Here is a 12,189-nt window from a genome sequence, read left to right on the forward strand (position 1 = left end):
CTCCCTCCCCCTCTCCCTCCCCCTCTCCATAACACTGACTCTCTTCTGGGCCTTACATCCCCATGTCCAGGCTCTTTACACGTGTTTTCACTGGGTCTTGTTTTCTTCCCTTCTCCGGCTAATCGTTGTTTATGCAGCCCAAGTGGGATTTCCTTGGGGGAGCCCTCTGGCAGCCCCTGACACATGCTGGTCATCAGCACAGCTGTATGTGTAGTTTCCTGTTTTCACTCCCTTATTACTTTAAACCTAGGGTTTGGTCATTGTATCCTCGGGTATCACAACAGTCCTTCTTCCAGGGGTTCCCGGATCTGCAATCACAAGTTGTTTTTTGTCAACTTTATAACTCTAGCATCTAAGCCATGTGTGGTGGTGCATGCCTTCGATTCCTGGACTTGGTAGGCTGAGGCAGGTGGATCTCTGCGAGTTTGAGGTCAGCCTGGTCTATAGAGTAAGTTCAAGGATAACCAGGGCTACATAGTGAAACCTTCTCTAAATTAAATTAGCAAACAAACAAAGCAGAACGAAAGAAAAACTTCCAGCTGCTGGCCAAGGACCTGATATAAAACAAATGCTCAGTGAATTCTTGAGAGAGAGACACACACAGAGAGAGGGGGGCCCTCTGGAGGACTCAAGACATACATAATCAATGCTTGTTATTCAAGGTTTCATCTCCTTGGGGGGCATTCTCAAAAGTCCTCTCTTGTCCCTAGATATCTGAGAATTCTCAGCAGCCTCTAATTTGGGAGGGTATTGTCTCTGAGGTAAAAACACATTTTTTTAACGCCAACTAGAGACGGAGACCAGTTTCTCTCATTGTCATTGCTGCTCAGAGCCAGCAGAAAAACACTGGTGACACACACTTAGAATAACAGTGCATCTGAGCCAGGACTGCCCTTGGGGTCCATTCAGCTGTTTCATGGGGGCCAAGAGAGGGGAAGAGAAGGGTCCAACTTCAATGTCACACAGCAAGTTCTCGTTAGAGCCTAGGGCTCTCCCGTGCTCATCACCAGTCACTAGTTCTTGCATTTGATAAGTAGCAAACTCTACTGTGGCCAAGAGGCATGGGCACAGACATCACTTGGCTGCAAAGGGATAGAGGTGACACTCTGGAGGCCACACCTCTCAGCCACAGCAGAAGACCGTCCATGGCTGTCAGGGTCTCCCTTGTGGAATTGATGGTCCATTTGAAGTGGTCCCTGAGAAATAATCAGGAGGAAGGACAGAGTGGGTACCTTAGGGAGAGTAAATACTGCCAGCCTGGGGCCTAGGGTCAGGTCACTTCGACAGCTCTGCCAGGCTTCTGAGAGGGTACAGGGAAGAAGGAAGGGGGCAGAAAGATAGGTCCAAGGGAGTGAAGGGCCAGTAAGAGGGGTTGAGCTGGAAGCCAGATGTCCTTGAGACACCCTTTCTTTTAAAGCTTCCCTTCTGTCCACCATCATTAACCCCAGGAGGGGACACCCCACTCCACTCCCTGATGCCAGAGATTAGATGAGATGTTACTCTTCCCACTAGGCAGAAGCCAACAGGAATCACCCATGAGCAAGACCGATCAAGAGCCTAGGAGGAGCCAGCCAGGGATGATTTGAAGATTAATATAGAAGATGCAGGCTCAGGGGCATAAGTGGTAGGGTCTGAGTTAGAGGGTTTGAAGCCAGGGTCTATGCTGTCTGTACCCTGACCTCATGCTTGAACAGCACAGTTCCTCATTAGCCTCTGTCTAAGCTAGAGGTTGTGGGATCAGGACAAAACAGGGGCTCTAGAGTCATTGGGCTGAGCCACCCTTCCCACATCCCCATGCCTGCCACCACTCTGCTCTGTGACTGGGTCCTGCTTATCCCTCACCTACCTAGCTTGGTCTCACAGGCTAGGATTTATCAGGGCTGCCCTGCCATGGGCCTGGTGTGGGGAAATAAAGGGGGTTGGAGAGACCTGTGTCCTGCCAGAGCTCAGAGAGACTGGGTGGGCAGACAGCAGGGGAAGGCACTGGGTGGTCTGGCAGCTGGAAACGCTGGGAGGCCTTCTTGCGGGAGATTAGACGAGGCTCTTCAGGGCAAGGTCTATTCCATCACTCCAGCATGGTGGGTCTAGAAGAAAGGAGGCAGTCTATGGTTTTAGAGCTTTATTGCAGGAAAGAGAGAGAGAGAGAGAGAGAGAGAGAGAGAGAGAGAGAGAGAGAGAGAGAGAGACCAGCCATTGCCACGAAGAAGGAAGGGGGAGAAGGAGAGCAAAAGGTGAAGAGTGAGAGAGACAAGAGAGAGAGGAGGGGCCAAGCAGCCTCTTTTAGAGTGGGCTGGGCTACCTTGCTGCTGCAGAATAACTGTGGGGAGGAGCATACCTGGCTATTGCCAGGTAACTGTGGGGGTGGAGTCTGGACAGCCTACATGACTGATGGCCACAGAATTATGGAGCTGGGTCCTCGGCCAGAAAACAGGCTGCCTTTCATGGTCCCATAGGCCCTGGGGTAATAAATCAGAGCAGAGCCTGTGATACACGGTGTGTATAAAAGGAGGCTCAGGGGGTCTGGGCTACACAGCTCTTAGAAAGCCTTGACTGAACCAGATGGACAGGCGGAGGATGCCTCTCTGGGCACTCTTGTTGCTCTGGAGTCCTTGCACCTTCAGTCTGCCGACAAACACCACTACCTTTGAACGGTAACTTGGGCAGAGAAGGGGTGGCAGGGTACAGGAACTGGCATCTTACTAACACCCTCAGATGTCGATATGCTGGGTCATTCAGTCAGGGATGTATGATCCTGTTCTGACTATCCTAGGGACTAGCCCAAAAAGCCCTAATGGACGGCCATAATTAAGAGGTCCCACAACTCCCCATTTTACTTTTCTGAAAGGGAGGGGTCACTGGAGTGACTGTGTCATTTGTGGTGAAAATGTTGGGTGGAGTGGAAGTATCAGAAGAAACATGTAGGCCAGAGGAGTAACAGGAGTATCAGTTAATTAATCTAGATAGACATTATGTTTTCCTCGCTATCATGTAACTCCCCCCAAGTTCAGCAGCCATTTGGCTTTGGCAAGAGAGTTCATCTGTAGCTGGAAGGTCTCAAGTCTGTCCTCTGTGGGGTTCAGCGCGTGTCTCGGGAGTCTTCAGTCAGATGAGGTGTCTGAAGGAAGGAAGCTTTGTTGTCTGCAGGTCTCAGGAGATGGCGCTGTCTCTGCTGGATCTGCGGCTGCAGGCACTGTCCTTTTCTTTTGTGGGGATAAACCTGTGGGGTAATCACATCAGAGACACAGAACCCTAGCAGCGGGCGGGGTGTCTGCCTAGGGTGGATTAAGCCTGGTTTGCTTGGGAGCACATCACGGCCCATTGTTAGGATCCTGGAAAAGCAAGGGTGACTGAGGAATTTAGTCCTGGAAGGAATCTTTTAAGTCTGCTCTGGATGACTGAAGAAGAAAATATCATGTTAATAGTGTATCTGGGATAGGCAGTAACAGATTGTCTGCAAAAGGAAGCTGGTTGTCAGTTAAGGATTGGATGGCGGTAATCAGCATAGTTAATTCGACCTGGGGAAACATATTAGATGACTTTTGGACCGTAAAGGAAATCAAGAATGCTACGGAGAAAAATAAACATTAAAATAAAGAAACAAGAAAATTTTGGGTTGAAAGGCTTCGCTAGCAGCAGATGAGGCTAAGCAGCAAGCTAATCTCACCAATCCTCAGTGCGCCATTTGAAAGCAGGATGATAACAGAGCCTGCTTCACCGGCTGCTTTGAAGATTTGATGAGAGGATACGCATAGCGCTTCCGATGCCATGCGGGGAACGGTGTAAGAAGCCATGGTTACAGCATGGATTACCATGGAGTGTAGGAAAGGGAAGGCTCTTGGCAGCCCCGAGAGGGAGGATGAAACAGTCATTTAGTGCAGTTCCAGGGCTGTGGGAACAAGGCTCCTTGAGGCAGGAGCAGGGCAGAGGCAAGAGAAGGCTCACCCAGCAATGGTCTGGGGACTGCGATGAGGAAGTTCTGAAAGAACTTCAGCTCGGAGGCCTTACATACACACAATGTCCAGCCTCCAAGCTGAAGGCAGCCTGCTTAGCCTGAGCTGTGACTGGGCAAGACAACCATCAAGGTGCCTGAGGATGGAGAGGTTAGAGAATGCTCCAAATTGCGCAGCATGCCCTCAGCATCAGGTGGCTCTATCCCCACTGTCCCCGTAGGCTAGGCTGGTGGGGAGCACTCAGGGGAAATGGACCCATGGGCTGGCGTCCTTGGTGAGAGCATCTAGGTATGGGCTCGGGTCATGCCTTGAAAGATTAAAGATCTAGAAGAGGAATAGAAGCGGGTTTTATGTTTATTTTCTTTCAGGACAGAGCCTCATTATGGAGCCTGGAACTCACTCTGTAGACCAGACTGGCCTCAAACCCAGAGATCAGCCTTCCTCTGCCTCCTGAGTGCTGAAATTAAAGTCATGCCCCACCACACCACAGAGGGGTTTTCTAAAAGAAGAAGGGTCATAAAGTACAGCTAAGCATGGGTCTTTTCAGGAAACGGTGGAGAACAGACCTGTTTTCCTCCTTTGTAGAGTGGGGAAATAAAATACACCCATCTGGAGAGATGGCTGGAATCAACTAAAATAAGAGTGGAAATACTTGCAAGCCGTGCTAGGACTAAGTCATTTCTGCTGGAGAATACGCAGATAGGTGTGAAATATGGGCAAAGCTGGGAGGTGAGGGCATGGAGTGCCAGGAGGAAGGTTAGGGTTCACACTGGAGAAGAAAGAGAGCTCTCTGGATGTCTGAGAAAGCCCTGGCTCAGGGCTGGTGGCACCTTCCTCCAACTGCAAAACAATCGTCTTCACGCCTGTTTGGCCCCTGCAGTCCTGGGTAGGAAAGACAGACAGACAGAGCATGGACTGTCTCTGTTTGGCATTTCTGAGTCATCTTCATCCTTATGAACCTTCAATGTCTCCGCCGCCGCCGGAAAACAGGGAGCTAGCTGTCATGTGGTTTATATGAGGGCGTGTGCCAAGCAGCTGGCCTGCCGCCAGGAGCAGCTCAGTGAGCTGCTGTTCAAAATTAAATCTTTTGAATTTCGCCAGTCAATAATGATTGGAGGTGAGGAGGGGCCCAGGGGGATTCAGGCCCAAAACACATCAATCCCCAGGTGAAGCACACAGGCAAGCTATAGACACTGGACGATCCGATCTGAGTCAGGCTGGGTTCAGTGGGCACATACCACCTGGCTCTGTGATACCCCAGGAAGCAACAAGTCCTTGCAGCCTGCTGTGGGCATCTGCTGCCACTTACAGGCCATCTGTGGTACTGCCTTGCCCGTCGTTCAGAGGAGATGGCAAGAGGCTGTGTATAGACCTTTATGTTCCTATCCAGAACAGTGAGGCATAGAGCAGGTGTTCAACACACAATGATGATAATGGTGGGTAGATGGACAGACGGACTGACTGATGGACAGACGGACGGATGGATAAACAAACTGCTTTATCTAACTAAAATAAGATCTGGGAATTACTTAGTACCAGAATAAGTGACTCCAAGAAACCCCAGGGCACTAAAAGTGATTTGTAATTGCATGGGAGAGGGTTAGTGTTAGACGTACCAAAAAGCAAGGCAACATCTGGGCTCTGCCAACATTGGAGCACTGCATGATTCTTCTGTTTTTCTTCCTCCACCCTGGAGCAGAATCCTGCTCAAGAAAATGCCCTCTGTCCGGGAAATCCTGGAGGAGCGGGGAGTGGACATGACCAGGTTCAGTGCTGAATGGGGTGTATTCACCAAGAGACCTTCCTTGAGCAATCTCACCTCCCCCGTGATCCTCACCAATTACCTGAATGTGAGTCCTGGCTCATCTGCTATTTCCTTTTCTCTCTGGGACTAGCAGGCCCCCACTCCTTCCACACCATGTTTGACTAAGAGCCAAAGAGCGCCTGAGCACTCTATAGAACTCCCATTTACCAGCCGAGAAATCTGGTTGGGAGGGGCTATTGTGATTGTTTGGTTTGGTTTGGTTTGGTTTGGTTTGGTTTGGTTTGGTTTGGTTTGGTTTGGTTTGGTTTTGAGACAGGGTCTCACTGTGTAGCTCTGGCAAGCCTGGAACTCACTTTGTAGACCAGGCTGACCTCGAACTCACAGAGTTCTACCTACCCCTGCCTCCCAGGTGCTGGGATTAAAGGCCTGTGACATCTTGTCCAGCCATTTTAATTGCTTTGATTAGGCTTCCGTGCCCCAGCGAGCCTCCTGTATCCCAGGACAGCAGAGGACAATGCTGAGTCCTCACATCTAAGCAAAAAGAAAGCCAAGAACCAAGAAGGGGACCAGGCATGGCCCCCCAAACCAGAGACCTCCAAGCCCTGGATCCCCACTTTCCTTCTGCCCCCCCTCACAGACCCAGTACTATGGCGAGATCGGCATCGGTACCCCACCCCAGACCTTCAAAGTCATCTTTGACACGGGCTCAGCCAACCTCTGGGTGCCCTCCACCAAGTGCAGCCGCCTCTACCTTGCTTGTGGTGAGAGTCTAGCCTCGTGCCTCCCCCCCAGCTCTGCCTGCTGCACCTATGAACTGCTTCTCTTCAGCTCCACACCACTGATCCGAGGAAGATCTTTCTGAAATGGCAACCAAGGTGGATAAGCCAGCTTTGGGAAGTGCCTGGGCACCTGGAAGGCCTTTTGCCAGTGTCCCAAGGATTCAGACAGGAACAAAGTTGTAAACCCACTCCAGGTCTTGAGGCTTTTCCAATGCCCCCATGCCAAGTACTGACTCGGTGCCCAGAATCCTCTTTGGCGCTATATCAGTGTTAGCAATGGCTTTAGAATTCTTTGAAACAAATGTCTCAGAAACACAAGCACATAAGACAAAACAAAAACCACCATCCTTGACAGGTATACGTTTTTCTGCCAAGCTGGAGACTCAGGAAACTACACACACACACACACACACACACACACACACACACCCCTAAGTCTTCAACCATGTCCATCACTTGTCCTGCCTCTGAGCCTCCTACGTAGGTCAAACATTCTTGTGCTGACTGGAGCCTGTAACCCTCTGCTAGGGATTCACAGCCTCTATGAGTCCTCCGACTCCTCCAGCTACATGGAGAATGGGGCCGAATTCACCATCCACTACGGATCAGGGAGAGTCAAAGGTTTCCTCAGCCAGGACATGGTGACTGTAAGTAGGATCACCCCTATTTACCCACAGGGCCCATGGGGTGCCAGACAGGTATACTCCAGCCTCCCCCTACCCCGCGACCTCCTTGGCAGCTTCTAGCTGAAGCTCCGAAGGCCAAGTGCAGTAGAGCAAACTGGCTGACACTGATGTACAAGGCTTTGCATCTAACTTGCATGTGGGTGTGTGCCTAAACCCCGCAGTTTCCTTCCTAGTAACCGGCCCGACTTTGCTAGTTGAGACCAGGTTTGGAGAATTGAGATTAGGGATCTGGGTTTTGTGTCCGGGCAGTTTCGATGTCTTTCAGTCAGTGTCTAAGCCTTTCTTGTTCTGGCGTCTCTCAGCCCCGCTGTGCCAGAGGTAGAGAAAGACACATATAGAGGTCCAGAGGAAATCAGTGCGAGCCCTTCCCTCGCACCGTGCCTGTGGAATCTGGGGGAGGGGCAGAAAGGGAAGCCCTGGTGATGATGAAGACATCCTCAGCCTTGGCTGGTGGGGCTAGCATGACATTGGGCCTCTAGGAAGGTTCTGGCCACCTGTCTGGCAGGACCTCTTTCTCAGCCTTTATAGCACTCACCCCCATCTCTCTGGGCCCCAAGCATAGAGGTGTTGACAGTGTGTGTGCGCGCGGCCTTGACGGAATAGTCTGACCTTAACTGCTGCACAGAGTTTGTGTATCTCTGCTACCCTGGTATGAAAGCCAGAGCAGATCCCAGCCAAGGTTGGGGAGTAACCTCTGTCCCTTCTGGTTCTTCCCTCACAGGTGGGTGGAATCACTGTGACACAGACCTTTGGAGAGGTCACTGAGCTGCCCCTGATCCCTTTCATGCTGGCCAAGTTTGATGGGGTTCTAGGCATGGGCTTTCCTGCTCAGGCCGTCGGCGGGGTCACCCCTGTCTTTGACCACATTCTCTCCCAGGGGGTGCTGAAGGAGGAAGTGTTTTCTGTCTACTACAACAGGTGGGCCTTTGACGCCAAGGCCAGGTCAGGGAGGGGCGGAGAGCAGTGAGACCAGCAGAAGTCCAGTTCAGGATTTACATGCTTCTGATTAGGTGGTCCTCAATCCCCATCTAGAACCACACTAGCCAATTAGAATAAATGGAAGTCAAACATTCGGTCCCCAGGGACTGGCCTCACAGACACAGCCAGCTTCATGCCTTTGTTTATCTGTTCTCTCATTGATCTGGTCAGTGCTCTGTTACCATGTGCTGTGGTAGGTAGGCTCCAGGGGTGGACAGTGAACAAGACAACCCCTGCCCTCCATCCTCACAGAGTTCACTGCCCAGCAGGGGAGACGAGAGGTACAACACAATGGGGGCCATTCTGAAGCTGCAGACGGTTTTCAATTCTAGGCCAGGATTCTGGGCAGTTCAGCCAGGCCTGGGGAAGCTGTGGTCAGTGTCCCAGCAGGGCTGGGATCTACTGCCAGTGGCTGGGTTTAGAAATACAGTCTGAGTTGGAGGTAAGAACAGAGGCCAGGGGTGGTGAGAGTGGAAGGGAGTGGTGGCCTGGGACAATCTCAGAGGAAGCAGGAGTCTGTGGATCATGACTCCAGCCTGCTTCTGCGCAAAGAGAGGCATTGAGCCAATGACACCACTCAGGATCCTGCAGTCAGTAGTCTTGGGCCTGTGTTTCAAAGAGACCAGAAAAACAAAGTGGCTAAGAGTGGAAGTAGATGTCAGAAAGGGGGAGGGGGGATTCCACAAAATGTGGGCAGTTCTGGAAAATTCAACAGGGAAGGAGATATGGGGCAAAGTGTGGGGTGAGATCCAGAGAGAAGCAGGACAAGGGAGGTGGGTGTTCTAAACGCTAGAAGATGCTTGAGCAATGCTGTGGGTAGAAGAAGGAGGGCCGTGGAAAACACATGCATGAAGCTGAGAAGCAGGAGCTATGGAAGGGAGGAGGGTCCAGCAACAGGTAGCAAGCAGGCCTGGTAAGCAGGTAAGTCACTGACTCTTGCACAGAACCTGTGCACACTTACCTCATGTACACATGTGCACAAACACCTGTGTGTGTGTTGTGAATTCTAAGAAACTCTTTCATATATACCTGAGTATCTTAAAAACCAGCCCGAGGCTGGGCTGAGGTATCATCATGCCCGTGGAGAGGGAAGTGAGGGCAGTCAGCTCTGGCTGGGAAGGAGAGCCTGACTCCAGCCATTTGGTGACTCAGTTGCCTTGGGGGGAGGGGTGAAAATTAACCTCTACCAAACAAGGGTTGCTGAATCTTGCCTACGAAGAAGGTCTCCCTTCTGTGTCCCTCTTTGCCTCAGCATAAATCTTAGGGAGGGAGGAACCCCATATGGCTCCAAGCTCTAATACTTCGCAGACCCTTACCCTGAAATGATACCCACCACCCACAGACTCCATTCATCAGGACCAGCTCCACTAAATGTCTGCCTTCTCCCTAGAGTCTGCCCCACACGCCTGGGAAAGGCGTGATTTGCCATACGTCTGCATCTACCCAGTGTCTTTGAACTAGACAGTTTTCTGGGGGCAGACGAACAGTCCTAGAAATACTTCTGTTACATTTAGGGAGGGTTCAGCAAGGGAGATGCAACGCCTCCTGATGACAGCTTACAGCCTTGCCATCTACCCACTAAACCCTTCCTCTATCCCAAAGCCCTCTGCCCTAACCCGCACCAGACTCCACTCTCCTTCATCCCTGCATCTCGGGTATGTCTCTAACTTCCGATGATGTTCTTTCCTTTAGGGGTTCCCACCTGCTGGGGGGCGAGGTGGTGCTAGGAGGCAGCGACCCACAGCATTACGAAGGCAATTTTCACTATGTGAGCATCAGCAAGACTGACTCCTGGCAGATCACAATGAAGGGGTGGGTCAGCAGGCATAACCCTCCCAACCATCCAAACTGATGTCACTGTGTGACTGGGGTGGGATGGAGATGGGGATGGAGTGAGAGGGACACTTCATAGGGCACAGCCATGATCTGCTCTCTGCTTGCTCTGTCCAGGATGGGGGCATGAAAATTTAAGGGTGGGAAGGAAGGGACTCAGGGAAAGGAGGCAAAGTCTGGAGGCTACATGCTGATGCAGGGAACAGTTAGTACCTTTCCATATTGCCTCAGCCCTCTTCCAGGTCATCACCAGACCTTTTGTATGGCCTCCTATCACACTACCCTAAATTGGAAAAGGCATGCAGGTGGGAGTACAGGGTGCCTGGCAGCTTCTACCTGCCTGCCTTGTCTGTCTGTCTGTCTGTCTGTCTGCCTGCCTGCTGGTCTAACTGTAGTCTCTGCAGGGTGTCTGTGGGGTCTTCCACCCTGCTGTGTGAAGAAGGCTGTGCGGTAGTGGTGGACACTGGTTCATCCTTTATCTCGGCTCCTACAAGCTCCCTGAAGTTGATCATGCAAGCCCTGGGAGCCAAGAAGAAGAGAATAGATGAAGTAAGAGATCCGTGGGGAGAGCTGGGTGGCGGGGAGGGGTGGCAGCAGCACTGTATGGCTCCAGCCAGCACTGGGTGGGAAACAAAGCTTTCCCCTCCTCACCCCTCCCACCCCCTGAATGTATGGCGGGTCTCCCACAGAAGGTGGCACAAGGCGCTCTAGTCTGCTTCGAGCCTTCCACCCTGACAACCCCTCTCTTTATCCCCCCAGTATGTTGTGAACTGTAGCCAGGTGCCCACCCTCCCCGACATCTCCTTCGACCTGGGAGGCAGGGCCTACACACTCAGCAGTTCGGACTACGTGCTACAGGTGAGGCGGGGAGAAGGGTGGGTAGGGGCCACTGAAGGGGACAGGTGGAATGTACAGATCCCCTGGTAGACGCGTGGCCGATGAATGCGGCTCATGTCATCCATCATCTGGAGAATTTTTAGCAATCCCGGTACCCAGGCCACATACATGCCTCGCCCAGCAGATCAGAGCTTCCACCACAGGCACCTGGGAATCAGAGTTTTAAAGAACTCCCCAGTAGGTTCCATTATGAAGCTATGCTGTGGCTCAGTGGTAGCCCCCTCCGTGACTGAGTAGCCCTCTTTCCAGCCCTCCATTCTTTCCATGCTCCTGGGCTTAGAGAAGTCCGATGACTTGTTTTAGATCAGAAGCTAAGTGAGCCCGCGAGCAAGGGGCAGGCACACCTTTTTTTTTTTTTTTTTTGGTTTTTCAAGACAGGGTTTCTCTGTGTAGCCCTGGCCGTCCTGGAACTCACTTTGTAGACCAGGCTGGCCTCGAACTCAGAAATCCGCCTGCCTCTGCCTCCCGAGTGCTGGGATCAAAGGCGTGCGCCACCACGCCCGGCTGGTAGGCACACCATTTACCTGATACCTACTACAGTGCCTGCCTAGCCCAGGAAGGCTGGGATTTAGGATAGGTAAAATAGCTCTGGGAGGATGTAGGAGAGAGGAGGCATACGCTGAAGGCTGTTGCTCCTCTCTGGCGATGGGAAGGGGTTGTGTGGTGGGCAGTAGAGCAAGCTTCTGCTTCTTGCCAGTATCCCTACAGGAGAGACAAGCTGTGCACACTGGCTCTCCATGCCATGGACATCCCACCACCCACTGGGCCTGTCTGGGTCCTGGGTGCCACCTTCATCCGCAAGTTCTATACAGAGTTTGACCGGCATAACAATCGCATTGGATTCGCCTTGGCCCGCTAAGGCCCTCTGTCACCCAGTGACCCTAGGCCAAGTCAAGCTGGCACTCCTAGGGGCCATTTTGTCTGGCTTTGTCCCCAACATAGGGACACTGGACACAGAGCCCCTGATGAGCATTTGCCCCTTCGCCTGCACTCACCCTTCCCTGCTTTAAGAAAAAAACAGAATAAAGACTTCATGTTTAAAGCCTGTTTCGGGTGAGTTCTTTGGAGTCTGGAGGAGGTACACCTGCATGGTCACACGTGGAGAAGACTATGACAGGTGAGGCCGGAGATGGAGGTTTGTTAGTAAAGGACTTGCTCTTCAAGTATGAGAACCTGAGTTTCATTCCAGGAACTCACATTAAAAAAAATAATAATAAAACAAAATAAAATAAAAAAAAGGGCTAGAGAAATGGCTCAGCAGTTAAGAGCACTGAGTGCTCTTCCAGAGGTCCTGAGTTCAA

General features: G+C 51.7%; 1 protein-coding gene across 1 annotated transcript; it reads left to right on the forward strand.

The window, feature by feature from the left end:
• The first annotated feature begins 2,519 nt into the window (after positions 1-2,519).
• On the forward strand, positions 2,520-11,930 carry Ren (renin). Its single transcript, XM_021198769.1, has 9 exons — positions 2,520-2,651; positions 5,650-5,800; positions 6,353-6,476; positions 7,023-7,141; positions 7,902-8,098; positions 9,851-9,970; positions 10,396-10,540; positions 10,751-10,849; positions 11,586-11,930. Exons 1-9 carry the CDS (start codon positions 2,560-2,562, stop codon positions 11,745-11,747), a joined length of 1,209 nt encoding a protein of 402 aa, XP_021054428.1. The 5' UTR covers positions 2,520-2,559; the 3' UTR covers positions 11,748-11,930.
• Positions 11,931-12,189: the final 259 nt, after the last annotated feature.

Source organism: Mus pahari, chromosome 5 (assembly GCF_900095145.1).
Source record: "Mus pahari chromosome 5, PAHARI_EIJ_v1.1, whole genome shotgun sequence".
Taxonomy (NCBI): domain Eukaryota; kingdom Metazoa; phylum Chordata; class Mammalia; order Rodentia; family Muridae; genus Mus; species Mus pahari.